General features: G+C 40.7%; 2 protein-coding genes across 3 annotated transcripts in view; one reads left to right on the forward strand and one right to left on the reverse strand.

Moving 5' to 3' along the window:
- Positions 1–15,430, reverse strand: sympk (symplekin). The gene is made up of 29 exons (XM_038719577.1): positions 15,295–15,430; positions 13,004–13,108; positions 12,548–12,716; positions 12,042–12,181; positions 10,660–10,725; positions 10,414–10,467; positions 10,184–10,257; positions 9,950–10,076; positions 9,513–9,762; positions 9,223–9,393; positions 8,822–9,061; positions 8,301–8,452; positions 8,063–8,213; positions 7,565–7,787; positions 7,321–7,471; positions 6,997–7,232; positions 6,692–6,773; positions 6,491–6,604; positions 6,245–6,392; positions 5,934–6,094; positions 4,011–4,119; positions 3,776–3,876; positions 3,491–3,581; positions 3,138–3,239; positions 1,600–1,787; positions 1,167–1,343; positions 971–1,060; positions 518–685; positions 1–359 (listed from the first exon to the last, which is right to left on the reverse strand). The coding sequence occupies exons 4-29, from the start codon at positions 12,108–12,110 to the stop codon at positions 192–194; spliced, it is 3,663 nt and encodes a 1,220-aa protein (XP_038575505.1). The 5' UTR covers positions 12,111–12,181; positions 12,548–12,716; positions 13,004–13,108; positions 15,295–15,430; the 3' UTR covers positions 1–191.
- Positions 13,483–26,031, forward strand: part of LOC119903432 (solute carrier family 35 member F5-like) — a 17,018-nt gene continuing 4,469 nt past the window's right edge. The window contains exons 1-15 of one of the 2 annotated variants that reach the window (XM_038719579.1): positions 13,483–13,646; positions 14,299–14,400; positions 15,298–15,439; positions 16,410–16,559; positions 16,793–16,855; positions 17,101–17,182; positions 17,848–18,038; positions 19,708–19,789; positions 20,588–20,675; positions 21,742–21,806; positions 21,942–22,046; positions 22,258–22,417; positions 22,576–22,666; positions 22,984–23,138; positions 25,842–25,942. In XM_038719579.1, the coding sequence (XP_038575507.1) occupies positions 15,305–15,439; positions 16,410–16,559; positions 16,793–16,855; positions 17,101–17,182; positions 17,848–18,038; positions 19,708–19,789; positions 20,588–20,675; positions 21,742–21,806; positions 21,942–22,046; positions 22,258–22,417; positions 22,576–22,666; positions 22,984–23,138; positions 25,842–25,923 (1,449 nt within the window). In that variant the 5' untranslated portion in view covers positions 13,483–13,646; positions 14,299–14,400; positions 15,298–15,304 and the 3' untranslated portion in view covers positions 25,924–25,942. The remainder of the gene's footprint in view (positions 13,647–14,298; positions 14,401–15,297; positions 15,440–16,409; positions 16,560–16,792; positions 16,856–17,100; positions 17,183–17,847; positions 18,039–19,707; positions 19,790–20,587; positions 20,676–21,741; positions 21,807–21,941; positions 22,047–22,257; positions 22,418–22,575; positions 22,667–22,983; positions 23,139–25,841; positions 25,943–26,031) is intronic. The other variant, XM_038719580.1, reaches the window with a different exon arrangement.

Here is a 26,031-nt window from a genome sequence, read left to right on the forward strand (position 1 = left end):
CAGTGTTTTGTTGATTTATTTGCCAACTCATCATGACAAACGCATACTTTCATACACCGAGTAACCTGGACCCCCCCCCCCCCCCCTCAAAATCTGTTTTCTACAAATACAAAAAGGACAGAGATATTTCTTGGCGAGAAATCCTGAAAAATATGTGGGTTGTCTATTTTGAGTGCATTTGTTTTGAGCGGTCATTCTACATCATCGCTGCTGCTTCCGGCCTCGGGTCCTGTGACCTCAGCTTCAGCATCTTGTACTGGGTCCTGGGGGTCTGCAGGTTCAGGCTGAGATGCCTCCATCAGTTCCTCAGCTGGCTCTGGTTGAGGTGAGGGGGTCTCGTCTGCTCTTGCCAACTCCACCTGAAGAGAAACAAAATGTGTATAAAGGGCAAACTTTTTATTCAATTGTGGATTGCAAAAATTAAGAATACTCCATTCTTGATGTAAAAGGTGTGATTAAAAATAAATAGACTTTTAGTTTGTCACGGTGCAAAAACGTTATGCTAAGTTAATCATACCTGGGTAACAGTGTCAGTTTCCTCCTGTATCACTGGATGAGACTCTTCTTGCTCCATTGGTTCTTCCTCATCTTTCGCGACAGCTGGGTGCTGTTGGACTGGCGCCTCGGGCTCTTTCAGAGCCACAGTGGGAGCCTCTTCTTCAAGTGGGGCAGGAACTGGTTCTATCTGTGTGATAAAAAGAGAAAATGACAAAAACAAATAAATACATTAATTGTTTTATTGAGATCATATCAAAAAGTGGCGCCAAATAAATGCATATACAATACTTTAAGGAAGAACTGGCTGAACAGGAAATACTGAAAGCAGTGTTAAAAACACAAGATGTTCATTTATGTGATACTAATTAACACAGACAATTCAAGTTAATTATAATGCCCCAGTCACTGAAGGATGTTAGGGAAAAGTGTGCAACAGGTCTTTCTGAATCATGTTTATATCTTCATCAGTTACCTCTTTCTCCACGACAGGCTCCACAGGTTTTGGCTCTGGTTTTTTATTTGCTTCCAGGACCGACATGATGGAGGCAGATATGTGAGCTTGCTGTTACAGAGAAAAACAGAGGCTTTTGGTACATAAAGGAAATCCCCAAAGTAGTACCATTTTTGGACTGTAAATGAATCCAGTAAGCTTGGATAAAAGCTCTTACCTGATGAGTTGTGAAGGAGTGGACATGCTGTAGAAGAGGCTCTCTCATCTCCGGACAGCGTTCAAACACGCTCGTCAGTTGTGCGGGCGGCAGCTGGAGGAGCACGCTGTACGACTGCGGCTTCGTCCTCTGGCAGCACTTCACAAATCCTTCCCACACCTTGGGATACTTCCACACCTACAGCAACCAATGTTAGAGAAAATGGTGATAACGGTGAAATATGGTGATCGATATTAATTAGCGCACAAGTACAACTTAATTGCTGAGTTTCTCGGTTTCTCCCCTCTGGTATTGGTTGTAATAAGATCTTGTCTATTGCATCAGGTAGTAGACAGAAATGTCAGTTATTTTAGGAGAGATGATGACAAAAATAAATTCCGAGACATCAATAACTAGAAAAACCATGAATAATTGGCTGTAGTTTGGTGCTGACCTGCTTAACAATGAGGCGGGACAGGATGTTCATAACAAAGCCTCCCAGTCTGGGATTCATGGTGAGAGACTGGATGACGGTACGCATGAGCAGCATGGGGAGGGGATTCTGCTCCATTAGCTGCTGCATCACCACCGCCAGAACCTCCGACGTGTACACATTCCTCTCCGCAAAGCACAGGTTGGTAGCTGTAGTGCGCACAAAGAACATTTTCAGTTCCAGCTGTCGAACATATGCAACTGAAGATCATATCTAAAAAAATAAAAATGTGTGCCTGGCCCTGCATAATTTCATTTATTTTACAGATCCAAGCCCATTATACAGTTGATAATGAACCATTTAAGAAGAACAGAGAACAGAACCTACACTGAATAGCTGATGTGTTCACTGACCTCTGTCTATCTATGACTGACATATTTCAACATCTAGGAACTGCGTTGCCATGACAGTGTTTCCCCACAGGAAGAAAATTTTGTACATTTTAAAGTTAAATGCATTAATTTGGTGCAAAATTAAGAGGCTATCTATGAAGAACTTTGCACGATTGTAAACAATGTGTGCTCTAATAAACTAATCATAAACCCATTGTAGAGCTATAAATGGTGATGAAACAGTGACAAAAGTCAACAAATTTATTTAATGTTTTTCCAGAAACCCTAAATCAAAGAACAGAAGATAGAATAAGTAATTTCCCAAACATTTTATTGTTTTTTTTTTTTTACTTTTATTGGACACATGTAATGTGTTTTATATTTTCTGGGAATATAATCCAATTAATCTATTTCCATCCTGTATAGACACCTTATTTTGAAAACCGGGCGTTGTGCGTGTCCCACGCTAAGTCCGACCCAACTTGCAAAGAGAGAAACTGACAGGATAAAGTCACTAACCTGCCTGTCAGCTGGCTCTGGGCCGTTTCAGTGGATTTACCATGAAGGCTCGAATATGTGTGCACTCCAAATTTAGGCGCGGCTAGCTTAATCGCTTTCTCACAAACGAGTGACAGAAACAGACCGTTAACCATTGCCGTTAACGTTATCGTAGTTACCTCAAAATAAAAGTGGTTGTCTCGAGTCGAATGCCAAAGTGTGTGAGCGTGCAAGCTTACAGCAGCGGCGCAAAACAACATTACAACATCTGATCTGGTTCATTTTGAAACTATGGCGGAGCAAACTACAGTAGACTATGGAGGGCCCGCCATGGTCTTGTTAATTAATGGGAAACACTGCATGAAATACACTATATTATTTATTTCCGCTTGTTTATGCCAGCAATGTCATGACTGCAGGATTTGGGTTCAAGTGATGAGTGCATCACTCACCCCAAAACATTGAAAAGCTAACTCAGAGGCTAACCTGCGTAAATATCACAAAACAATTTGGTAGTTGTTGTAGGAATCAAACTCTGAAGCCTGGAAAAATACCCCAAAAAGGGGCAACATTACAAAAAGATTAGAGCAACAACAGATTGAAAGCCAACTGCTGGTAAGCTGTTTAATTAACTTACTGTTAAACTTAGCGTAATCACTGAACACTGACCTTTGATGATAGACTTCATATCACATTTGGTCGAGTCAATGTTGTGTAAGGCAATCAGCAGGTCTCCTGGGGTGAGAGGCGACACCGTTGAACTTCCCTCACCTGAAAGACAACAGACGACAATGAGAATACAACGGAGTCCTTCACCTGTAAGAATCTTCCACAGAATCCTTTGAGAGAAGTTGGTATGCATCTTATTATTTATTTAAACTAAATGTTCTATTCAGTAGCTGGATTAAAACAATAATCAAGTATTAGCTTTTCACAGAATGTGTAAATGTGTGAGCATGGTTCTTCATGTAAAAAAAACGGCAGGATGACCTTCACCAGTGGAAGACATATATGACACTTACTGTGCTGAGTACCCAAGAGACGGTTGAACACCTCCTTCACTACAATCGGGTTGAGTTTGATCAGCTTGGGCAGAGCCTGGATGACTTCATTCTATGAGGAAAAACCAGCCAAACGGTGAGTAAAATCCAAGAAAGATGCCAGGATGCACTGATGCCACAATACTGGAACGTGTTCATACTGTATGCAGTGCGATAAACATATTACAAAAGCACAATTTGATCCAAATCAGTCTTCTATGTACTGTGTACACCTGACTTTGATTGTGATGAGTTTCCGAGGATTACCTTTTCTAGTCCATTAATGACTGGAATAAGGAAACGAACATCTGGCACTCGTTTGTGGTAAAGGTCTCGCACTCTCTCCACCAGCTCAGGGGATGGAGGCACTGAATGGAGGAAAGGAAGCCTTATTTTACATATCATCACTTTCCATTTTCTGGTGCTATTGTTCCATGTTTGGATACATTTTGTGCTGATTGACCTAGATCCTCCTGTAAAGATGAAAAGTGGCGTGTTTTACCTTTATCTGTCAAAATGTGCAGACAGCGAGTAACTAAAGTCTCCGCCCCTTTAGGACAGTTTTCAACCAAGAGCAGCAGCTCAGGAGAGTTCATCCCCATTCCACGGATCTACAAACAAAAACAGAACTTGTCAATACTATTCAAAAACAATACAACTCAAAAGGAGCTAGGCTTACTTTCCCACACAGACATAAATCACAAATCCTGAAACTGCAGTCTTTTGTTTACATGGCATTACAGGGTTGAGATTACAGATGTGAACTTTGTTTTGTTTTATTTGGTCTTAAACACAGTGAGAAAGTTGCACCATTTCCTCTTTGATCTAATTTACCATCTCTTGTGGTTAAACCACTTAAAAAACCCCAGGAAGAAATAGATAAACATCTAGTCCAGACTTTGCCCTCAGCAGATTTTGTCATGCTAGGCTTTCCAGGCCTGCATAACTGCTGGACGATACATGACAACATCCTTCCCCTCATACCCACAGAAACTCGTGTTTTGGAGTTATATCCACAGTGAGGGAAAAAACTATCCCCTGCTGATTTTGTCCATTTGCCCACTGATAAAGAAATGATCATTCTATAATTTTAATGGTAGGTTTATTTGAACAGTGAGAGATAGAATACCAAAAAAAAATAAAAAATCTGAAAAACGCATGTAACAAGTTTTATAAATCTCCCTCGGTCTGGGGCTCCATGCAAGATCTAACCTTGTGGAGATCATGATAAGAGTGAGGAATCAGCCCAGAACTACACGGGAGGATCTTGAGAATAATCTCAAGGCAGCAGGGACCATAGTCACCAAGAAAACAATTGGTGACACACTACGCCGAAAAGTACTGAAATCCTGCAGCAAGGTCCGCCAGCTCAAAAAAAGCACATGTACAGGCCAGTCTGAAGTTTGCCAATGAACATCTGAATGATTCAGAGGAGAACAGGTGTTTGGAGAAGGAGGAATGCTGCCTATGACCCCAAGAATACCATCCCCACCGTCAAGCATGGAGGTCGAAACATTATGCTTTGGGGGTGTTTTTCTGCTAAGGGGACAGGACAACTTCACCGCATCAAAGGGACGATGGACGGGGCCATGTGCCGTCAAATCTTGGGGGAGATCCTCCTTCTCTCAGCCAGGGCATTGAAAATGGGTCGTGGATGGGTAATCCAGCATGACAATGACCCAAAACACACGGCCAAGGCAACATAGGAGTGGTTTAAAAAGAAGCATATTAAAAAAAAATCTGTGGAGGGAGCTGAAGGTTCCAATTGCCAGACGTCATCCTCGAAACCTTAATGATTTAAGAGAAGATCTGCAAAGACGACTGGGACAACATCCCTCCTGAGATGTGCGCAAACCTGGTGGCCAACAAAACGTCTGACCGCTATGATTGCCAACAGTAGTTTTGCCACCAAGGACCAAGTCATGTTTTGCAGAGGGGTCAAATACTTATTTCACTCACTGTTTACATGCGTTTTTCAGATTTTTTTTTTTGCATTTCTTCTGTCTCTTACTGTTCAAATAAACCTACCATTAAAATTATAGACTGATCATTTCTTTGTCATTGGGCAAACATACAAAATCAGCAGGGGATCAAATTTTTATTTTTTTACCACTGTATATTTTTTTCACAATTATTTAGTGTCACCTGAGCACAAATATCACGACTTTCACTGTAACACCTTTAAGCCTCCTTGGTTGGAACTCAAACAGTGGGTCTGTTTTTCATTAATGTTTGGCGCGAGTTGTTCATTTTCACAAATACTGACTGGACTGCTTCACACCAGACTGTCTCGGAGGTAGAACTTTAACAATCAATTTCAAACTGAGCTCTTAGAAGTTTTGAGAAGAACAAATAAATGGAGCGTTCTCCAAAAGTGCAAATGAATGACAGAGTGAGGACATGCGAACAGTGAGGAGTGACTTACAGGCTGCTCTATTGCTCGAAGCACGCTGCGTTTTATGTCAGCGATGGCCTCGGTGTACACAGAGGCCAGCTCGTGGACCAGCCGATGGTTTAGAGGCAGCAGGGACAGGTAGAGGAACAGACACTGTCGCACAGTCTCTTCAGTCCAGGGGGCGGCCACCTCTGTCTCAACAAACACAACACTGTGGTTACAGGAGTGGAAAAGAATCCCGTCATGGTTTAAAAATAGTCGTAAAAACATGATGTAAGATGAGCAGCTGCTAGCCAGACAACACTGAGATCAGACTGAAATCATCCACACATATTCCAAACCTGTGTCTTTGTCAGCCCCAAAGAGCAGAGATGGAGGGTTGGGGTGGACCAGAAGCTGCATGTAGTTCAGGGCAAACTTCTCAATGTAGTCCCTGAGCTGGTCTTTATCATACATACGCTTCAGAAAAGCCAAGGCCGTCGTCCGCACCTGAAAAGAAAACACAGGAATAAAAACCAGTCCGGTAGTGACAGTGCAAGTTACAAATAAAATAGAATACAAAGAATATGGATAAGAAATGCTCTCACCTTCTCCTTTTCATGTGAGCTGAGATCCAGAAGCACGTGCAGATACTGAAACTGCCTTGAGGGCCGTTTGATGATGAGCTCCTTCAGAGTCGTCATGCCCAAATAAACCCGAGACTGAAGCAAAAGTTACAGCAAACAGCTGAGTGGGCATGTAGACATGTGTCCCGATACGAGAAGCTGTGTCTTTATCGTGTCACTTACCTCGTCCTCACAGTAGCGTCGTATTACTTCCAGCGCTGATTCTGTTATGATGGGAGCCTCCAGTACCAGTTTGGTGAAAAGTCTGGATGAGATGTAAAAACATAATGCCACTCAGTTTTGGCTGATATTGGGCTCACTTTTTTGCTTGTGTTTTGCTGCACAGTATCAGCAAATAAAGTTGTGTTTTACTGTTTTCAGTCATCATAGAATACCTAACTATTAGATCATGTCAATCCCTTTGTTTAAATAAGAGCTAGAGACAAAAAGCATGCTGCCAACACGTGAGAATGAGTATTTTGTCTCACCCATCCCTCTGCTCGGGTTTCTCTTGCAGGCCCGACAGCAGAGTGAAGAGACAGTGGTCGTAGCTGTCCAGCAGCCCAGATGGCAGCTGGCTGAGGTAAGTGTTGTACTCTTGGTAGAGGAGAGAAAAGGCCAGGTCACTCCTTGTCCTGATGTCATCCAGGATAAATTCCAGCACGTCTTCTTTCATCATCCCCTCAAATTGCGTCACGAGCCTCGAGAGGAGCTTCACTCTGACCTGCCGCACAGATGTGCTGTGGTTACCTTCTAAAACAGGCACTTGTTTTGTGCTTAATAAACAGTGTTACAGTGGGGTGATTACTTACATGGGACATCCCACTTTGAGCAATCGCCTTCTCTGAATGCAGGATGCGTTTAACTGCTTTGGAGGTTAACTTCTCAATCTGGGCGTCTGATAAAGTCTGGACGACATCTGCCAATCGAAATACTTTTTTTCTCCCACTCGCCCCTGCCATTCTGCAACACAACAGAATCACGCAGGGTATTACATCTAACTTACACAAAAGGTGCAGCTTAGAATACTTATGCCCTCTTAGTACCGGAACTAACTTGGTTTGTGCCGTAGGAAGGATGGGTTCAGGAAGCCTCTTGACTGCGGTAGGCGCCTCTGGGGTTGGAACCTTTTCTGTGTAACCTCCCACCACAGAGATCGCCTGTCCCAACATCACAGCCGGAACTTTGCGCTTGATGAGCAGGTCTTTAGCCCCAGGGTCCTCCTCGTTGCCTTCGTCTTTGCATGCATCGTCTTCTCTGGCTTTGCACTGCTCGAGTCCTGAGATCAGTTTAATTAACGTCAACATTTTGGGCAAGATTCCATCAAATTTGGTTATTAGTTCTGACATACAGTAGATCTGTTCATAAAGCTGACAAGAACTTTCAATCAATAAAACATAAATCGTTATAAATAGTAACTATTAATACCCCTACATAGTTTACATTTGAATAAATTAGAAGTAAGGGTAATTCCAGTAGCAAGACATTTATTAACTGCACTGATATGTCAGCAGTGACATCTGTTGAAAATTTTGTACGGCACATATTACTAACCTGGACCAATCCCAGCTGCAGTCATCTGCGTGGCCATCAGCCTGGCCAGATGTTTAATTTGGGCTTCAGTGCCCGCTGACTCAACAGGTGTGTATGTGGCCTGGAAGGACGCTGGCATGATATCGGGCAGATACACCATGCTGATGAGCACCTAACCAACCAGAGAGAGATATAAGCTGTCAGACAGTCAGCTTAAAAGGAAAGAAACAAAGAAAAAAAAAAGGCCACTGTTGCTAACCAAGTTGGCTACGTTCTCCGGGTTGAGCAGTGGGTGCAGGAACTCAGCTGTGAGGTCAATGGCAGACTGTGCTACTGGAACAGCAGCTGGTTTAGGGACCGAGAGAGGGGCCGGCTCCTCCTTGTCCTCATCATCTTCAATTAGGGTTGGCTCTGAATGCAAAGGAACAAAAATACTGGGTGTTTACGATGAGCCTGCAGGTGTTTGTGTCAAACACCTTCTCTTTCAAGAATAAATTATGGCTGTGATTTAAACAGAGTCACCCTTGTAGATATGCCACAGTGATTTTACAGGTAGAGTATTCTATAAAGCAGGAAATGTCTAAAAAGCTGCAACATCACAGAAATGTATTCACCCATGGGACAGAGCTACAATATTTTTGCACCCTTTTTATTTTTTTACAAATTGTAAACTTAGCAAAACCAGAAAACCCACCAGATAATTTCTGTTAATATCTATACCTCCAACAATGCAGTCTAATGACTATATATTAAATCAGAATGTCTGTGACTGATACTCACCCATCTTGACCTTTTTCCCCTCTGTGTATTGTTCATGGCGAGGCCTTTTGCGCTGCTCACGCAGTGCAGGTGTAGAGCGGGTTATTTCACTCTGAGGCATCCCCAGGTCCAGCAGCAGAGTGCTAATTTGACCCTGGAACTCCACGCTGCAGGGATGCTTGAGGACCGCCACCAAGTGCAGCTTCAGATTCTTTCGTACACTGCTGACCTGAGACTTGGCCAGAGTGGGTGGCAGGTTTGCTAAAAACGTTCAAGTATACAGAGGAAAAAGTAAAATGTTATTCCTATGTAGAGTCAAATTATGTAATGAGCGCTAAGGTTGGCACAGAAAGGATAACACTTGTTTAAAGTGGCATTTTGTGATTGGGGACGTGACACAACACTGGCTCAGAAGCCCTTACCATGCAATGTCTCATATGCCTGCACCACCTCTGACATGAACATTGGCCTCTGACGGGCGATAGTGGCCAAGGAGCCAAGTGCTGTGGTGAGGTTAATGCTGGAAATGGCAGGGTGGACCATGAACTTCAGCAGCTTCTCCAGTGCAGTCTTACCCTCTTCACACAAAACATCTGTCGATTCAAACAGCACCAAGATATCACTTTTAAAACATGAGCTTAGATTGGACTAAAAAAATAAATAAACCTTGTTGACACATTATGTTCTCACAACAGGACTCTAATATCCGTACCGTAGCGAATGTATAAGTGATCTTTGGGAACTTTGTCCAGGCTGATGTCACCCTCCTGCCGCTTGGGGACGTCAGAGTCTGACGTCCGCGCTGACAGAGTGATGATTAAAGATTCTGTGAACTTGATGGCGTGAGTGCGAACGCCGTCATTCTCAGAGTCCAGCAAGGCAAGAACATCCCCTTTCATCTGTGTGACCAGATCCCAGCATGCCTCCTGCCTCTCTGATACTGCTTTAGAGCGCACCAACCACTGGCAAGAAAGAGGCAGAAGAGTAAAGGGTGTGAAAACCCAACAGATAAGCGGTAGGGATTTTGTTTTGTTGGATATTCCTATAATAAAAACAGACTACATCAGATCTGCAGCATTTACTTGTCGGGCTAAAGCGCACAAATGCAACTGTAAATAAGAATATTTCATAAATGAGGCCTGTATTTACCTGCAGAGTAACTTTGTACAGCTGGGTGAGAGTGAGGATGGCTTTCTTCACCACGTTCACACTTTCATCCCTCAGCAACATGTTCAGATTGGCGATGAGTCTAAGAAGGAGCTCATTATCCCGTTTACTGGAAAAGACATAAAAAAGAAAAACATAAGGGAAAAGGTGCAAAACATTTTCTTACACAAACGTGAAACAACTGGAGAGTGGAAGACATGTCTGCCGATGACTCACCATGCCTCCTCTATGAAACCAATGACAAACTTTCTCACTTCGATAGACTTGTCAGTCTGAAAGGCGATTATCTCCTGCAGGATGAACAGACCAATGGAAGCAGAGGTATGATTCAAATTTACTGCCAGGTTGATATAAGTCTACCGCACAATGTGCCATTTAATGCTGAATCCAGCTTATGTATTTCAGGTCAAACAACAGTTAAGAAAAATGCACAGAGCTTTACTTACATCCAAGAAATTGTCAAGAAGAGATGGATCCTTATTAATGATGAGCTCCTGGACCTGAAGATGACACAAGTTCATTGATTATTGCGACCCACTTACTGCTTCTTAGGGTTGTGGTTAGCTGGACAAAGATGTGCAACCAATATTGCATTCAAAAAAGCCTAACATTATTGTGAAGCTGCTTTTTGTTATTTCTTTTTTGGATACCACAACAGGGAAAACTTCATTTAAAGAGATCAGACTACAAACCTGTTTGAGCACTGTTAGCTTTTCATCTGTGGATATCAGGGCCGCCTGGTTCAGAAGATCCACCACCTGGAATAGAAAAGCAAACTGAATGAAGTTTTCCTTCTATAGCATTTATTTTTGTTGTCGCTCCATGAAAATAGACATCTGGCTGCACCCTAACCAAAATCCTACTGATTTTCTTATTGTGCACATGTAAAAGTGTAAGAGCATTTCTTCTCAACAGAAATAACTGACATTACAAACAATTTTTTCCACTTCATCATCTTAAAAACTGCCTCTTTCCACACTGTTTCACAGTGGGCACTGTTTTTTACAACACAAATTACAAGGTAAGAACAACAAAGTCAGATTTAAGGAGAAGTCGAGGTTTATTAACAAAGCAAAGTCAGTTTTTGTAACAGGTGTTGTTAGCAACCTGAGGCGCCTACCTGACTGTAGAAGCTAAATTAACCTGCAGCTCCACATGCCATCTTCACAGACACTGCAGCTTAATTCATTAGCACACTAATGTTGCTAGGTCAATAGTCCCATAGCAATACTTTGGGTAAAAAATAAAAATAGAAACAGGATTGCCTCCCTGTGGAGATATAGCAAGCTTATCCAACTCAGACGAGTCCCCGGGGTATCAACTCAAACGAGGATCCCGTTTGGTCAGGGATCCTTTGAATCCCCCAGGAGAAGCTGAAGGACGCCGTTAGACAGAAGGGAATCTGGGCTGCTTTGCAACTACTGCAGCGCAACCCGGAACTAGATAAGTAACGATTGGATGAAAGATTTTAGGAATCATTTCAGGAACGTGATGGCTGCAACTATTCTCTGAAAATCATGTTGTTATATGGATCAGGGCCGAACAATTTGGAAAAAACATCTATTGATGATTATTTTTACTGATAAGCAACTGTGATGTGATTGACGATATTGGAGGGAATGATCATTTTTGCATCACTATTCTGATTTTCATTGAAAAATATATCAAAGTGATCATGGTGTGATCTGTACTGAACAAAGATATTTTCTTAAGTCTGTAGAATACGATTTGTAGGCCGGGACATCTCTGCAGGACCACAACACTTAATTCAGAATGGTATTTTGGCACAAATTTTATCTTTCACAAATATTGCGTCTCTGCGATCACACTAGTCCATAATACTATGCAAATGCACTTTAAGGAAGTATTTTTAAGTTGACCACCAAACTTGTTTTGCTAGTTTGACAGCTGTATGCCACAAATCCCAAACAGACCAACGCTTTGGCTTCATATGTCACTGATTGGTTCATCACTAAATGATCCCAGCCGATAACTAGTCTCAATACCCAATGCTTCAGTTATATGAATATAAATCCAGATCTACTCTTAATGCATTATGATGTAAAAAGCTTACCTTTTCACTGGTGGTCATATCGATGACATGGGGAGTTTGAGTTTCCCCCTCCTCTGAAGAAAGCTCCATGATGCTAACGTTACTCTGCTTCCCTCACTATGTGGACAACATGATCTTCAAATCCCATTAAACAGTGCCACCTGTGGAGCACATAACCGAATTTATTTGACGCTTTATTATAACCCACCGAGAGTAACGTTAATCATAACTTAATCACAATGAAGTTCAGGGTGTTAGCAAGTGTCAGGTTAGCTGTGAGTTAGCGTGCTACATGGAACTGATCACACCGATTAACTGAAATGTTCATTAATATTTCTTCCCCATTAAATACTATCATATATTAGTTATAAACCATTAATAGCAAGGCTTTAACGCTGCATATCACACTCAACAACACTTTGTTCTCAGCTAGCTAGCACGCTAGCCCCATGCTAACCATCTTGCTAACCCTGCTAACATTAGCTGTTTTAACCAAATGATGACAGACATGCAATAATGTTACTTACCGCTACACAAACTCTTTACTCTTTAACAATTCCTAAATGTGATAGACTTAACAATTCAGTAGATTTAACATGACCAATAAGCCCAAGAACTCATCAGCCCACATAAATTGAAATCCGGTGTCACTCTTCTTCTACTGTTGGAGAATTCAGAGCCAGAGGCAGCGGCCACCTGCTGGACACATGTAACGTTACGTACATAGAATATTTCTCAATATTAGTTCAAATCAAAATGTATATAGTAACATCTTTCTTAAATATGTATGCCGTGATTGTATCATATGCCGTAATATAATATTAATACTGTTAACAATAAAGTGAAATGGATTAAGTTTTGTATTAACAACAAGTGAAATAGTTTCATTTCAAAGTTAACATAAACAATTATAATTTTAAGCATGTTTAATTTACATGGTGTCAAGAAACAATATTTTGCATATTAATTGTCAGAGCAATTACCTTTAGGCATTTGTATTCAAGGCGTTTCAACATTGAGTCCACGCTGCCAGAAGATGGACCCCTTCTACCCCAAATACTCAGTGAAGAAGAATGAAGAAGAAACTTCTGTATCAAAAACACGTATCGGATATATAAAATGTGTGCCTACACAACATGAACACAGTTCCATGTTGTTTGCTTTTGTGTTATCATTGATAAACTGTGCTTCTATCCCAAAATGATACAAATTTGTGTGAAATGTATGAGTTGTTTTCAAAGCTATTAAAGGCTCAATGACCCTATGCTGCTATGTGTTTAGTTGTGATGTAAATATATATTCAGTTCTAACGGTAAAACAGCAAAAAATAGTGTTTAAAACAGGTTTAGATAGACAGAATGAATGAACATGACTTTTATTTTTAAAATATGTCCGAATTTTGTGACGAGAACATTCGCCACTTTAAGACTTCATATCCCAGAAGTATCTGCACCACATAAGTGATGTCACCTGATAGTGAAGAGGGGAGAGGGACTGCTAATGTTTACAACCACTGTGCTGTCAATAATTTTATCGTAAAAACTGTGATTTTTGTCAAAATTCCAGCAGCGTATGAAAAGACGAGTAACCAATGGCGCAAACTAAATGACCTCCTCTTGCATTCAGGTAAAAAGAATACTTTAATTACGAATTTCATCACTTAATCAAGCAAGCTTGTTAGCGCATAGCTCTTCAACGTTAGTTATCTGAAATTGATAAACAAGTAAACGTAGCACAGCGGTGTTGTTTGCTAATGTTACCTACACAGATTAGCTGGACGTGAACTAAGTCCTGTTATTGACCTAGCGTTAACATTACATTGAAACATAACCTATAGCATTACTTGAATTACTTGCATTCCCAGCACGAAACAGTTTATTAGCTACATAAATAGCTAGCTTGCAAGCTGTTACGCTAGCTTTCAGGGGTTGAAGATGCGGCTCATATGAACGCGAGAACTTAAATACAATTCACACATACCCGTTTACAAATGGAGAATAGCCTGTTACCTAAGCTTACTCTTACAGCGTGTAGCTACCCCCCACCCACACACTGACACACAGAGTACAGCTTTATGTTACACTGACACACAGAGTACAGCTTTATGTTACAAGTCTTTGTTTCCTTACAGTCACTTGCAGTCATTTATTGATTTTTTTATTTTTTTTTTAAGCAGTAGCATTTCCACTGATGTGTGACCTGACATTATAGTCTTTCCGGTTAGGTAAAAAGGAAGTTCAGAGTAATATTGCTGTCTTTTGCTTTCTATTTGTGGCAGGTTTCTGTTAACTGTGAGTGCCGTGTCTCCTCCAGACTCACAGGGAATCTGAGCCGGCATCTGCAAAGAAAGTTTCTGAGTGTACATTTTGCTGGTAAACAGGTGTGTATTGCCATGTAAAAAAAGTTATCTAATAGTTTCTCTCAGTTCTGGCAGGATTTTATTGTCATACTTTGCCTTTGCCCCTAATTTACTGTATCTAATCATTCACTTACATACTTCAAGTGTGGTCTTCAGGATTTTCATCTAAAGACAATGTTGATTCTTGAACAACAAATGATCTGATGGACTTGTGCTGGCTGTGGTTGCTGTGTTCACTGTCACTGTGCTGTATGATTAGAAAGACCTTGCACATGATAATTAAAGTAAAACTCCAACTAATGACTATTTTCTTTATGGTTATTTTTAATATATTGCATAAAAGGTTTTTTAAACTATAGGACTATAGTCCATCACAATTTCATAAAGCCCAGGCTGACATCTTCAGATTACCTTTTCTGTCAGACCAACAGTCCAAAACACAAAGATCTTCAAATTTAAATGTTATAAAACAAAAAAGCAGCAAATCCTTACATTTGAGAAGCTGGCAGTAATGTTTATTTCCTGGGTTTGATAAAGGACCTTAATGATTATACCGTTGGCTATTCCTTTACTGTTGACTGACTAATTGATTAGCAAACTAATTATTTCAGCTCAAACTGAATTTGAAGCATGCTGGCTTTTTTTAATTCCATTAATTTAAAATTCCATTTTTGCAACATTATAATAATTTATGCATTGTATTTGTATGATTTCTGGACATTGAGTGTGGTAAGAGACACAAAGCCCTCTAATATTGTGGTACTTTCTTGTAGCACTCTAAAATTCTGTTGACTGTATGTCACTGTCATGGAAAATGCATAGATTAAGGATTTGTAAATGCTGGGTTCAGTAGTGAGCTGGTTTTTGAATATCTTGTAACTTCAGCATTTTTTTGTTCATCCCTACGTCTCATACCAGTGTACTGATGGAGTGGGTGTTCATCATGAACCGGATGAGCTCTCAGGGCAGCTCTGCAGCCCAGCGGAGGCGGATGGCCCTGGGGGTGGTGATACTCCTTCTGGTGGATGTCATCTGGGTGGCCTCCTCTGAGCTAACCTCAGTAAGGACTTTGTCACAATCAGTCAGTTTTCCAAACCTGCCGCCGCAAGGTGGGTTGCAGTAGGAGATGACATAACTGTAATGAAATGAGAAGAGAGAGAGAAGCAGTATAGCAGGGACCAGAAGTAGATAGATATGGAAGACAAAGCAGCAAACATGCAGCCAAAGATACAACAGCAACTACAGCCATTGGATACATGTTCTTGCGTTACAGATGCTCTTAAGAAGAACTATATTTAACTTAAAATACAAACAGGAGAGCCTGAGAGGGAAAACTGATGTTAAACAGATTTTGAATTGTGAAACCAAACCTGGGGCCTCATTTATAAAACTGTGTAGGATTCACAGCAAAAGGTTGAATACGGGCAAAACACAGAAAGTCCTGTTTAAGTCACAATCAACTCAAGCAAGCTTCTTATCCCACCCTTTGAACGCCCATAGTTGCCTATAAATAGTCAGTGAAATGCCCCTAATTTAATATTAATACATACTGACTGCATGAAGACAGTAGATGCAGTCCTACAAACGCAAAGAGACACCATCGACTCAATTAAGGAGGTTAGCAAGAGTTAAAAGAAATAAGACTGGCTTTATGTGACATAAGCTGTACACTGAATGATCTACTTAATAAATAGTGGTATAATTTTCCATACCATGTGTCTTTACAAGCATCCACACAGCATGTGATGCGTGCATCCTTCTACCATCTGAGTCACAGTTTCTCATTTCCCCAGTTTGTGTGTACGCATAGGTCAGAGTTTCCGTGAAGGAACACACATTTTCACATCACGACTGTTTCGTTTTTTAATTCAAAAGTTTGCCTGGATAGTGGCTCCCGACTTCTTTTGGGTGTACGCAGCGTCTATAAATGAGTCCCCTGATGCTTGAAAGCATAAAAGTGTAGACTTTGCAGCCCGCAGCACTTTAAAGCTATTACCCTAAGAGCTTCTTCCTGTTGATTCTTCCCACAGTACATTTTCAGGCGACAAGAGTACAACAAACCCTTCTTCAGCACATTCACCAAGACCTCCATGTTTGTACTCTATTTGCTGGGTTTCCTGCTGTGGCGGCCCTGGAGGCGGCAGTGCACTGGCACCCTGAAACGCCGGCACTCTGCATTTGTAAGTAGTTAACACTCACCACACAGGGGTCGCATGTTTAAATATTATAACTGCATTTCACAACCTCAATGACACAGAATCACAACCCATGCCTTCCATCAGGTTCATAGACTTGTTTTTTCTTAGATACATCTGCAGCAGAAGCAGAAAGTTGTGGAAAGCCTCATAGAAATCATGGGGTTCAATGAACATTGTTTTTGGTCTGTAAGTTGATGGTTTGAATCTCTCTGCAGTTTGCTGATGCTGAGGCCTACTTTGCACCCTGCACCACTGACACCACTGTGAATAACTGCTTGGTATGTGCTTTAATTGCAAAGAAAATTATGACTCTTAACAGCAAACTAGTTGACGGTGCTAGTGTAACCAAGTTTTTACCATTTGCCAGTGTTGACAGTGGAAGGACACTGACCAAGCTTAGAACGTGACCATCAGAAAACCAAAATACAGTACAAAATAAATTTTTGGGGGTTGGTTTACCATCAGTGTACAACTCTTCACTCTAGCAACTATAAATGTCTGACTCTCTTTCCCCCTTGTGCAGAGTGAACCACTATATGTTCCAATGAAGTTCCAGGACGTACCAGCTGAGCATTCAAATCGTTTAATGGAAGACTGTGAATCTTGTGAGTGCACAGTTAATGTTGTCTGTGTTTAAAAAAAATAACATGAAGCATATATATTATCTTGGTTCAACATTGTACCCCCCTCTGAATTTACTAAGACTACAGGAGTAGGTTTGACTGATGTGTCATTGATAATCTCAATTAGGTCTCATTTATAAAAAAAACCCATCTAAACAACAGAGGGCAGTGTTGAGCCAATATGAAAGAAATTTCAAATACTATTATTATTATAATATTTAATATGAGTCTGACCTTTTAGGTTACCGTCATACTTCTTTCACATACCATCATTATAAGAACAAATTTATGAACAGAAGGTCTCCTCTGTGTTGGCTGTAGTGCAATGTAAAAATGATTACACATTATCTTTGGGCTTTTCCACACATTTTATGTTGCAGTGCAGGAGAGCTGTAAACTGACCTCAATTTATAGAGCCGACTGAAGGGCAATGTACCTGCACAGTCCAAAGCCACACAGGTTCTGAGACTGTTTATTAAGGGTTACGTTGTGTTGCATTCATATGTTAGGCAAATGTGTTTGAAATGACAAGGCTTGTGTTCAGCCCAGTCATGAATTAGCACCTGATAAGTTTTATATTTTTTGTGTAATCAAATGATATGATTGTCCTGCGATTCACTCCTCTCTCCGTTTGTGCCTCCCGGCAGCATCCAAAAAGCAGCGGGTGCGTTTTAGTAATATCATGGAGGTGCGTCAGCTGCCCTCTACTCAAGCCCTGGAGGCCAAACTGTCCCGCATGTCCTACCCAGCTGCCAAGGATCATGAGACCATGTTGCGCACAGTGGGCAAGCTAACCATCACTGATGTGGCCAAAATCAGCTTCTTCTTCTGCTTTGTGGTGAGTAAAAGTCAGCTTTTGATTTTACGTTGCTGTACCAAGTTATAGACATGGTGGTGTGTTGAATATTGTGTTGTTGCATAATACATGAGATATGAAATATATTGAGTTTAGTTTAAGAGGGGAGCAGGAGAAGATAGCTTAAAGCCACAGTCTCAATAACAGCAATTTTGGGAGACAATGGGAGAAATCTTGATGTTATTATCAAATTCATTTATGTATAATAAATCCATAAAATTCTATTTTATCAAAAGAGGAAACCCTTTTACAACATTTATGTGGCATGAGCCCTCAAATAAATCAAGAGAAATATTTTAAGAATATACTCTGTGTTGTTTAGAAATAAACATTCTGGGCTATTAGCAGGGAGGTAATGGTACGGGACAATTTGAAACCTTTAGTCGGTACATTACGCAGTACATATATTAAATAAATTAACAAATTGCTTTTTTGCATCATTGTGTAGACTCTTTAGAATAAAAAGAATGTTTCATTTTTGAACATTTAACTTGCATTAATCTTTTTTGGCCACCATGGAGCAGAAAACCAAACTAAGCTACAAGCTGACAGATGCCCAAGCATCACAAATCACTGGCTTATAAAAGCCCCTTTTCACTGCACGGTACCAGCTCAACTCGCCTTTTTTGGTTTTCCATTGGGGAAAAGTTGTATCTGTACCTGCTACCAGGTATTTTTTTCACGTCACCTCCGTCGTGTGGTGTTGCTATGACGACCAGCTAAATTGAGGGGTACTATCTGTGGGTATTATCTGCAATGGAAAACGGAGGACGGTGGGCCAAAACCTAGTCGAGGCGAGTTGAGCTGGTACTGGTAATGGAAAAACGGCAAAAGTTGTTATGGCTCGTGTAATCGCATACAATTGCCTTCTTTCACACACAGCAGATACAGAACAATCATTAGCATTCATTTAGAGACTTGTTTCAAACTTGCTAACAAGTTTGCCATATCAACATGATGTGTTGATGTTGGGTTCACAGCTTGTTTCCGTTGATCCCAGGTGGACAACAAAAATCAGTTATTTCAGAATTAAAGCTCCACAAACATGTTGAATACATCTCTGTACAAAAATGTACAGATCTCTGTAAACACAGTGCAGAGTAACCATATGGGGACCTGCTCAACACCACTTGTCCTGTGTCTTGTTAGTATGTCTATGTCACTCTTTTAGTGTTATTTGCTAGTCAGTTAGCAACAAATGTGTTTTGCGCTTACTGGGAAAAAAATTGATTTTTGACACACATGAATCTTGAGCAGAAAGTGATGGTTTATGAGAGGGCAAAACGGCAGTCATTCATTATGTACCCTTTCAAATGATGAACTGCTTTTAATGTGTGAGTCATCCTCAGTGAGCACAGTAAAGTAAACTTCTGGGAAATATTAAAGCAGAGTATTTAACTTGTCACTTAAAGACCCTAAAGAGTTTGACAATTTATGCTCCCATGGTTTGAAAATGATAGGGAAATGGTTATTACATTTTCATTACACATTAGATTTATTTTTTTCCTGCTATGATTTTTGATATTATTGACATCTTGTACTTTTGATGCCTGTTTATCAGGTAGGTGGGATGGTATATGCCACAGTTGTTTATGTTGTTAATCCACTCCTGGTAGAAAATGTCACATCACTGCCTCTGTTTCTCTTGCAGTGGTTCCTGGCTAACCTGTCCTACCAAGAGGCCCTATCTGACACACAGGTTGCCATTGTCAACATTCTGTCATCCAGCTCAGGTGACACTCTCTCTCAAAAGGGAAAATGTTTTGTGGTTAGGTAGTGTTAGGGTCCGATCAGACAGAAGCGTTTTGTAGGTTCGAAAACGTTGCTAGGCAGCCACTGTATCAGCTGTCCTGTCAGTAGAATCAAAGATTATAGCGCCAGCAATCTGTAATGTTTGGTTTACCACTAAGTAATAACTGTCATATTAGCAGAAACTTGATCATAACACACAGGTCTGTGTCTTTTGTTGCTAAAAACATCTGCTTTAAAAAAGATAGACAAACAGAGGGCGCCTGCTCTGGCATTATTTGAGTGTGGAGGTGTACAAACACGCAGGGGACGGGGAAACGGAGATCCATGTGGGTATATGAGACCCTAAGAACGAGGAGACACCGCTGGTAGTAGGCTACCACCAGTTGGTCCAGTAGCTTCGTCTTAATGATGGTCAGTCCAAGGCTTATTTCAGGATGAGTCTGGGACAGTTTGTTGCAGTCTCCAGACAATCCAAGCAACTGCAAACTTGCGTTACCACAACTGAGGGTCCGTCTATCCATTCGTTTTATTGGACAATGGGGAAAAAAACGTGAATGGCGTCAGAGCTCCTTCGAAAAACGCAAGGCGCAGCAGGCGCCCAAACCGCGAGGTGCCCAGGGTGCATAAACAGCGTGCAGTACTCTCACTGCCAATAGAAAACAATTTTAAAAAGGCATTCTGTCTGATCGGGACCTTAGCCACCACATATTAATAAAACCTAAAGAGTACCCACTGCTGCTCCTGTGTCTCAGCTGTCACCTCTGTTCTTTCCTCTTCAGGCCTGTTTACACTCATCTTAGCAGCCATATTTCCCAGCAATAGCAGCGACCGTTTCACCTTGTCCAAACTGTTAGCGGTGGCTCTGAGGTAAGGGCTGAATGAAAGCGTTAGCAGATGAGTTAAGAAGGGCATATTAGAGAGTTTCAGTGCTCACTGCATATTTGCATGAGTGGATGATTTGTTTATTGTTATTTGTGTCTGCCTAACGTGTCCCCAGGCTTTACATCTCTATTCCTGTTTTCTAAACTATTAAACATCCATTTTGGGGAAGTTGTTAGAGCTTAAAATTCATGAAGTTGTCCTCTCCTTTGATTATGATTAACACAGCCAGTGTAGTTCATTCCTCCCAAATCCAATCCAATTATTGCTTATTATGATCTGTGTATTTAAAGTCATACTGATAAGAATCTGACCCACACATTGTAATTCTTTCAGAGTAATTTCCTCCTAAAGTGGCCAATGCAGTGTGAACACAAAACAGCTACACTATGATCTAAGACAGAATGAAATCAAATCTTATAATGCTGTTTTCCGTGGAGGAGCTGTAAATGTCTGAACAATATTTCTCAACAATTACTGGCTGGATTTTAAGAAGTCTTGTGACTATTCCTGGTAACAATAAATTTTTTTTGTCATGCCCTGACCTTTCCTCAGAACAAAATCTAAACTTTGAACCCTGTACATCTCATTGAATAACCTGACCATGGCCTACTGTGGCATCCTTGGTGCATATTTAAAACTGTTTTACATAAGGCACCTATTTCAGTTTTGTTAAAGTCTTTGTCTTGAAATTTTTATATATGAAATGTTATTTTTAGCTACAATGTTGTGCTTGTCTTGTCTGTGATGGGACAACGTCACATTCCCCACAGACTTACCTCCACACACTGCGACATAGAGGACACACTACTTCCTGCTTTGGCATTTTAACGTTGACAGTGTACATACTGTAAATCATGATGTGCAGAATTGTCACAATTTGGATGTTATTTCAAGAGATACTAAGCTGGAATATGAGAATGTTGTACGGGTCTTCAGACATTTTGTCATAATCATTTAGATCTCATTTGAAAATGTAAATCTTGTATTAGTCCTGTTTACCTTTCCTTGTAAATTTGAATCTGTCAGTTCACGTAGCATCTCTCTTCTTTAGCATGGGAGGTGTTGCCCTCGTGAGTATCTCCAGCATGGACAACCCTGATGGGAAAGGCATCGCAGGTAACCATGGAGGCAACTCTCTCACGTCACCATTGTGTAGTGAAGTTGTACTTTACTCTCTTGCTTAATAGTGTTGAATTAACATAGTTTGAAACCTTTTTTTCAACTGTAATAGACTTTTAAATTTTCACGAAGGTTCTCTGTGGTCACTGGCTGGGGCGATGCTGTACGCTGTCTATATTGTAATGATCAAGAGACGAGTGGATCGGGAGGATAAACTGGACATTCCCATGTTCTTTGGTAAGAAAATGCTCAGCTTTTAGTTTTTTTTAAAATGTGGACCATTTTGTAGTTATTGCACTATTTAACAATATTCTTAGCAGTGTCTGATTCCTGTCTATGTAGTGAAACACTCCAGAACAACAGAGACCCCTGCACAGTATAACAATTTTTATGCCACTGCGGCTGACAGAAAGTGTCTTTAAAGCCAGAGCCTCTGTGTGTTTCTCAGGGTTTGTGGGTCTGTTCAACCTGCTGCTGCTGTGGCCTGGCTTCCTCCTGCTCCACTACACGGGCTTCGAGGCCTTTGAGCTTCCCAGCCAGCTGGTGTGGACTTACATCCTCATTAACGGGCTCATTGGAACCGTTCTCTCTGAGTTCCTCTGGCTCTGGTGAGCACCTGACATAATTTATTCAGGTCACAAATCTGGCACAAAATCATCACAATTTACATTTTTTTGTATAATGACATTTTGATACTCTTAGTTTTCTATACTGCAACTCACTCTCTGATGATGTTGTCATTGGTGATGCTGCTTTCTCTCCACAGGGGCTGTTTCCTCACATCATCTTTAATAGGGACTCTGGCATTGAGCCTCACCATCCCACTCTCTATTATGGCCGATATTTGCATGCAGAAGGTAAGTTTCACGCTGCAGGTACTTAAGAATCAGACAGAGTTTGAAATAAGATTCAAGATAATGTTTGTTTGGCATCAGCAAGACCCAGTTACGAGAGTACGTTGGAGCAGACTGCAAAATAAAAAAATCTGGTTAATGTGAGCAGCAATTTAAATTAGTTTGAGGCTTTGTCTGGGAATGTTGATAAATGAAATGTATATTAACTTGGGCGGGCTAAATTAATTGTCAAATTTAACATGTTTTTAAATAAAATAAAAAATCTGTAGTCCGGTAGTGGCAGTAGTTGTAACTGGTTACTTTCCTTTGTGTGTGGATAGGTGCGTTTCTCATGGCTGTTTTTTGCTGGGGCGGTCCCCGTCTTCCTCTCCTTCTTCATCGCCACGCTCTTATGCCACTACAACAACTGGGACCCCGTCTTGGTGGGGCTGAGGAGAGCATACGTCTTCATTTGCAGGAAACACCGAATTCAGAGGTACGCACACAGTTTGATCCTACAGATGGTTTCACCACTTGTAGAGACATGACACTTTTTCTTAACACACATGTAGAACCAAAGTAGTTGTTCTTGTTTTTACAGTTAGTTACTAAGATGGTGACAGAAGGATTTTCTGCTGCTAATATACTCTACTCAGGAAATGCAGATTCACAGCCAGTGGACATCCAGGGTGATTGTGCTTTCAGTGAAGCAGTAAAGCATTTCCTTACTTTCAGTCATCTCAAAAATGTTCTTAATGATTCATGCAACTGTCCAACCAACCTCCTCAGGCCAAGTGCGTGGGTGCTGACAAGCAGTGACAAGGGCCATCTGTGTGTTGAATTGGTTAGAATTTGTTTAATGCCTACATTAAAAGAAAAGTTGCATTTGGCATGTTTGAATACACCGAGACACCAACAAGAGTAGTTTATATATCTGCTTGCAACCTCATTACAAGGTGAGGACAATTTAACTTTTTACATAAAGGTGATGAAGTGCTCTCTGTAAAGGATTATCTGTCACAAGCACATTTTGAAGTCTCTGCTGCTTTAATTTTAATAAAAAGCCTGATCATTAATCTAACATAATATTAGGCTATAAAAGTCAACTTGACTCGCCAAAGGCATGCATAACCACTGGTACTGTTGTAGACCAGTCTTGAGACCGGTCTTAAGACCACTTCTTGATGGTCTTGTCTCGGACTCGACTGCATTTATACTCTTTGTCTCGGTCTCAGACATTGAGGACTCGGGATTTTATTTCAAGGCCATAACTTTTGCATTGTCTGATTTATTTGTTAACATCCTATTTCTGAGTGGATGTAAAACTTATTGCTTCAAATGCAACTAATAACGCTAATTTAAAAAGTGTTGTTACTGTTAGCGACTGTCACCCTCCCAGCGATGGTAAGCATGGAAAAGGAGTGTTGAATAAAGATGCTTATGTAGATTTCAGCTCTTAGTGTTTGTATGTGGGTGTTTTAATGGGGATGTGGGTTTTTCAGATCAAGTGCCTATAATGTTGTTCCACATTTTATTGTATGTCTCGGTCTTGACTACAACACTAACCACTGGTCCAAAAACAGCCGCTTTGGAAATGAATCTATCTTTTTGGACTAATCACATTTCCAGGTGTCTCTCTCTCCTCAGACTGTTTTTTTAGTCACATTGATTCATTTTGCAATGGACTGCCTCCATAGCATCAGATGTGGTTACTGTGGCATTTGTGACGCAACTGCAAAAACAGTGTAAACAGACACATATGCTTAATGGGTGAAAATGCAGCTGCTACCATGAGTTCCATTTGTTATTTCTAAACACACACACACACACACACACACAGAATGTGACAGAATGTGAAAATTCTACAAAACAGTTTTCAGTCCGGCCTTTCAAACATTTAAAGTTTTAAATAGAAAGTGAACTGTATTTTCATTGTATTGTATGGAAGCCCTAAGTGGCCAACCATTCAAACATTGTTTTTTATTTCTTTTTATGTGATAAGTTTCCTGAGATCTTGAGATAACAAAACAATAGTTTAATACAGGGATCGGCAGGTGACTTTATTTAACATAATTTCAGACTGTTTCCTGGTGTCACTGGTTAGCTTAGTTGGTAGAGCACAGGACTTTCAAGTGAAGGGTTGTGTGTTCGCTTCCCATCTTTGCTGATTGTTTTTTTTATTTTATCTTCCTCTTCAACAAAGTTTTTATGAAGAGACCATTTCACATGCTCACAATAAAGCATGTGCTGGAGTAGTGTTGTCACGATACTGGAAAATATCACCTGTATGTGCCTAACAAAACGTATAAACAATTTAACTTAAATAACAAAAAAAATAGCAAGGTATTGAATGGAGTACTCTGTTGGTATCGGTATCACTTTAAGGGTACTGGTTTTGATACTGGTATCGTAAAATTCTAAACAATACCAAACCCTAGTTGGAAAGCTGGGAAGGGGAACACATAAAGCTGAACTGAAGCCGTGTTTACCGGCTTTTAGAGACCTGCCCTACACTGCTTCTGATTGGCTAGTAGTCCAACTCCCAACAAAGATCTTTTAGAAGTGAATGCATCACTCCATAGCTAAAATAGAGCATTCAACACAAAAGAGGAGCTGCAGTAATGTGCAGTATGACAAAAATACAGTGTTTTTCTAAACCTGTTCTGGTACAACCCCTAAATAAGCGTTTGAACCTGAAAATGAGCATAATATGACTACTTTAAGTGGGGAATGGACACAACCCTTTGACTGAGAGTCCTGTGCTCTACCAATGGCACTGACGATTCGTTGAAATTATCCTAAATAAAGTCACGAGCCGACCCCTATATTAACTATTGTTGTTATCTCAAGATCATGAGAAAAGTATCCCGTCATCACAGGAAAATGGAGTAAAAAAACAAGTTTGAATGGATGGCCACTTGGGGCTTCCGTAGTATTGTGATGTGTGACCTATTAAAAATGAATAGACCTTAACTCTGACGCACACCTGAAGTCTTTTCATCTCACAACATTCTCTCAAGGACAATAGACTGTTTGTAGCTCACGGCCTCGTAATCAGATGTACATGCTTGACTGACTTCTCTGTGGCAGCTATTCTCTCCATTCTTCTGTAAATACTTATGAGGGATGATTGTAATAATGATGGTTGTCAAGATGATGACTGTGATGATGATCGACACTGTGTTTCCTCCACTCATAGGCTGCCAGAAGACAGCGAGCAGTGTGAAAGCCTTATTCCTCTACACACCATCTCCCCCAACGAAGGAAGCTTCTGTTCGTGATCCAACAGTCAAACACAAAGTAAGTGTGTGTTGTTAACTGCTGTGTTTGTTTATGGGTGTGCGTGTGTGTGAAAGATGCATAAAGCAGCTGGGCTGTTTGGATCTGGC

Source organism: Micropterus salmoides, unplaced genomic scaffold, assembly GCF_014851395.1.
Source record: "Micropterus salmoides isolate LMB-PRFRI ecotype aquatic unplaced genomic scaffold, ASM1485139v1 Ms_hic_scaffold_15, whole genome shotgun sequence".
NCBI classification, from domain to species: domain Eukaryota; kingdom Metazoa; phylum Chordata; class Actinopteri; order Centrarchiformes; family Centrarchidae; genus Micropterus; species Micropterus salmoides.

What these genes read in the sequence shown, in the direction of transcription:
- sympk (XM_038719577.1), bottom strand. Translation starts at nt 12,110, where the DNA reads ATGGAGCTTTCTTCAGAGGAGGGGGAAACTCAAACTCCCCATGTCATC. An exon ending in GCTCACATGAAAAGGAGAAG is followed by an intron (nt 6,393 to 6,490) that starts GTGAGAGCATTT and finishes TTTTCTTTTCAG; the next exon opens with GTGCGGACGACGGCCTTGGC. An exon ending in AAACTGACACTGTTACCCAG is followed by an intron (nt 360 to 517) that starts GTATGATTAACT and finishes GTTTCTCTTCAG; the next exon opens with GTGGAGTTGGCAAGAGCAGA.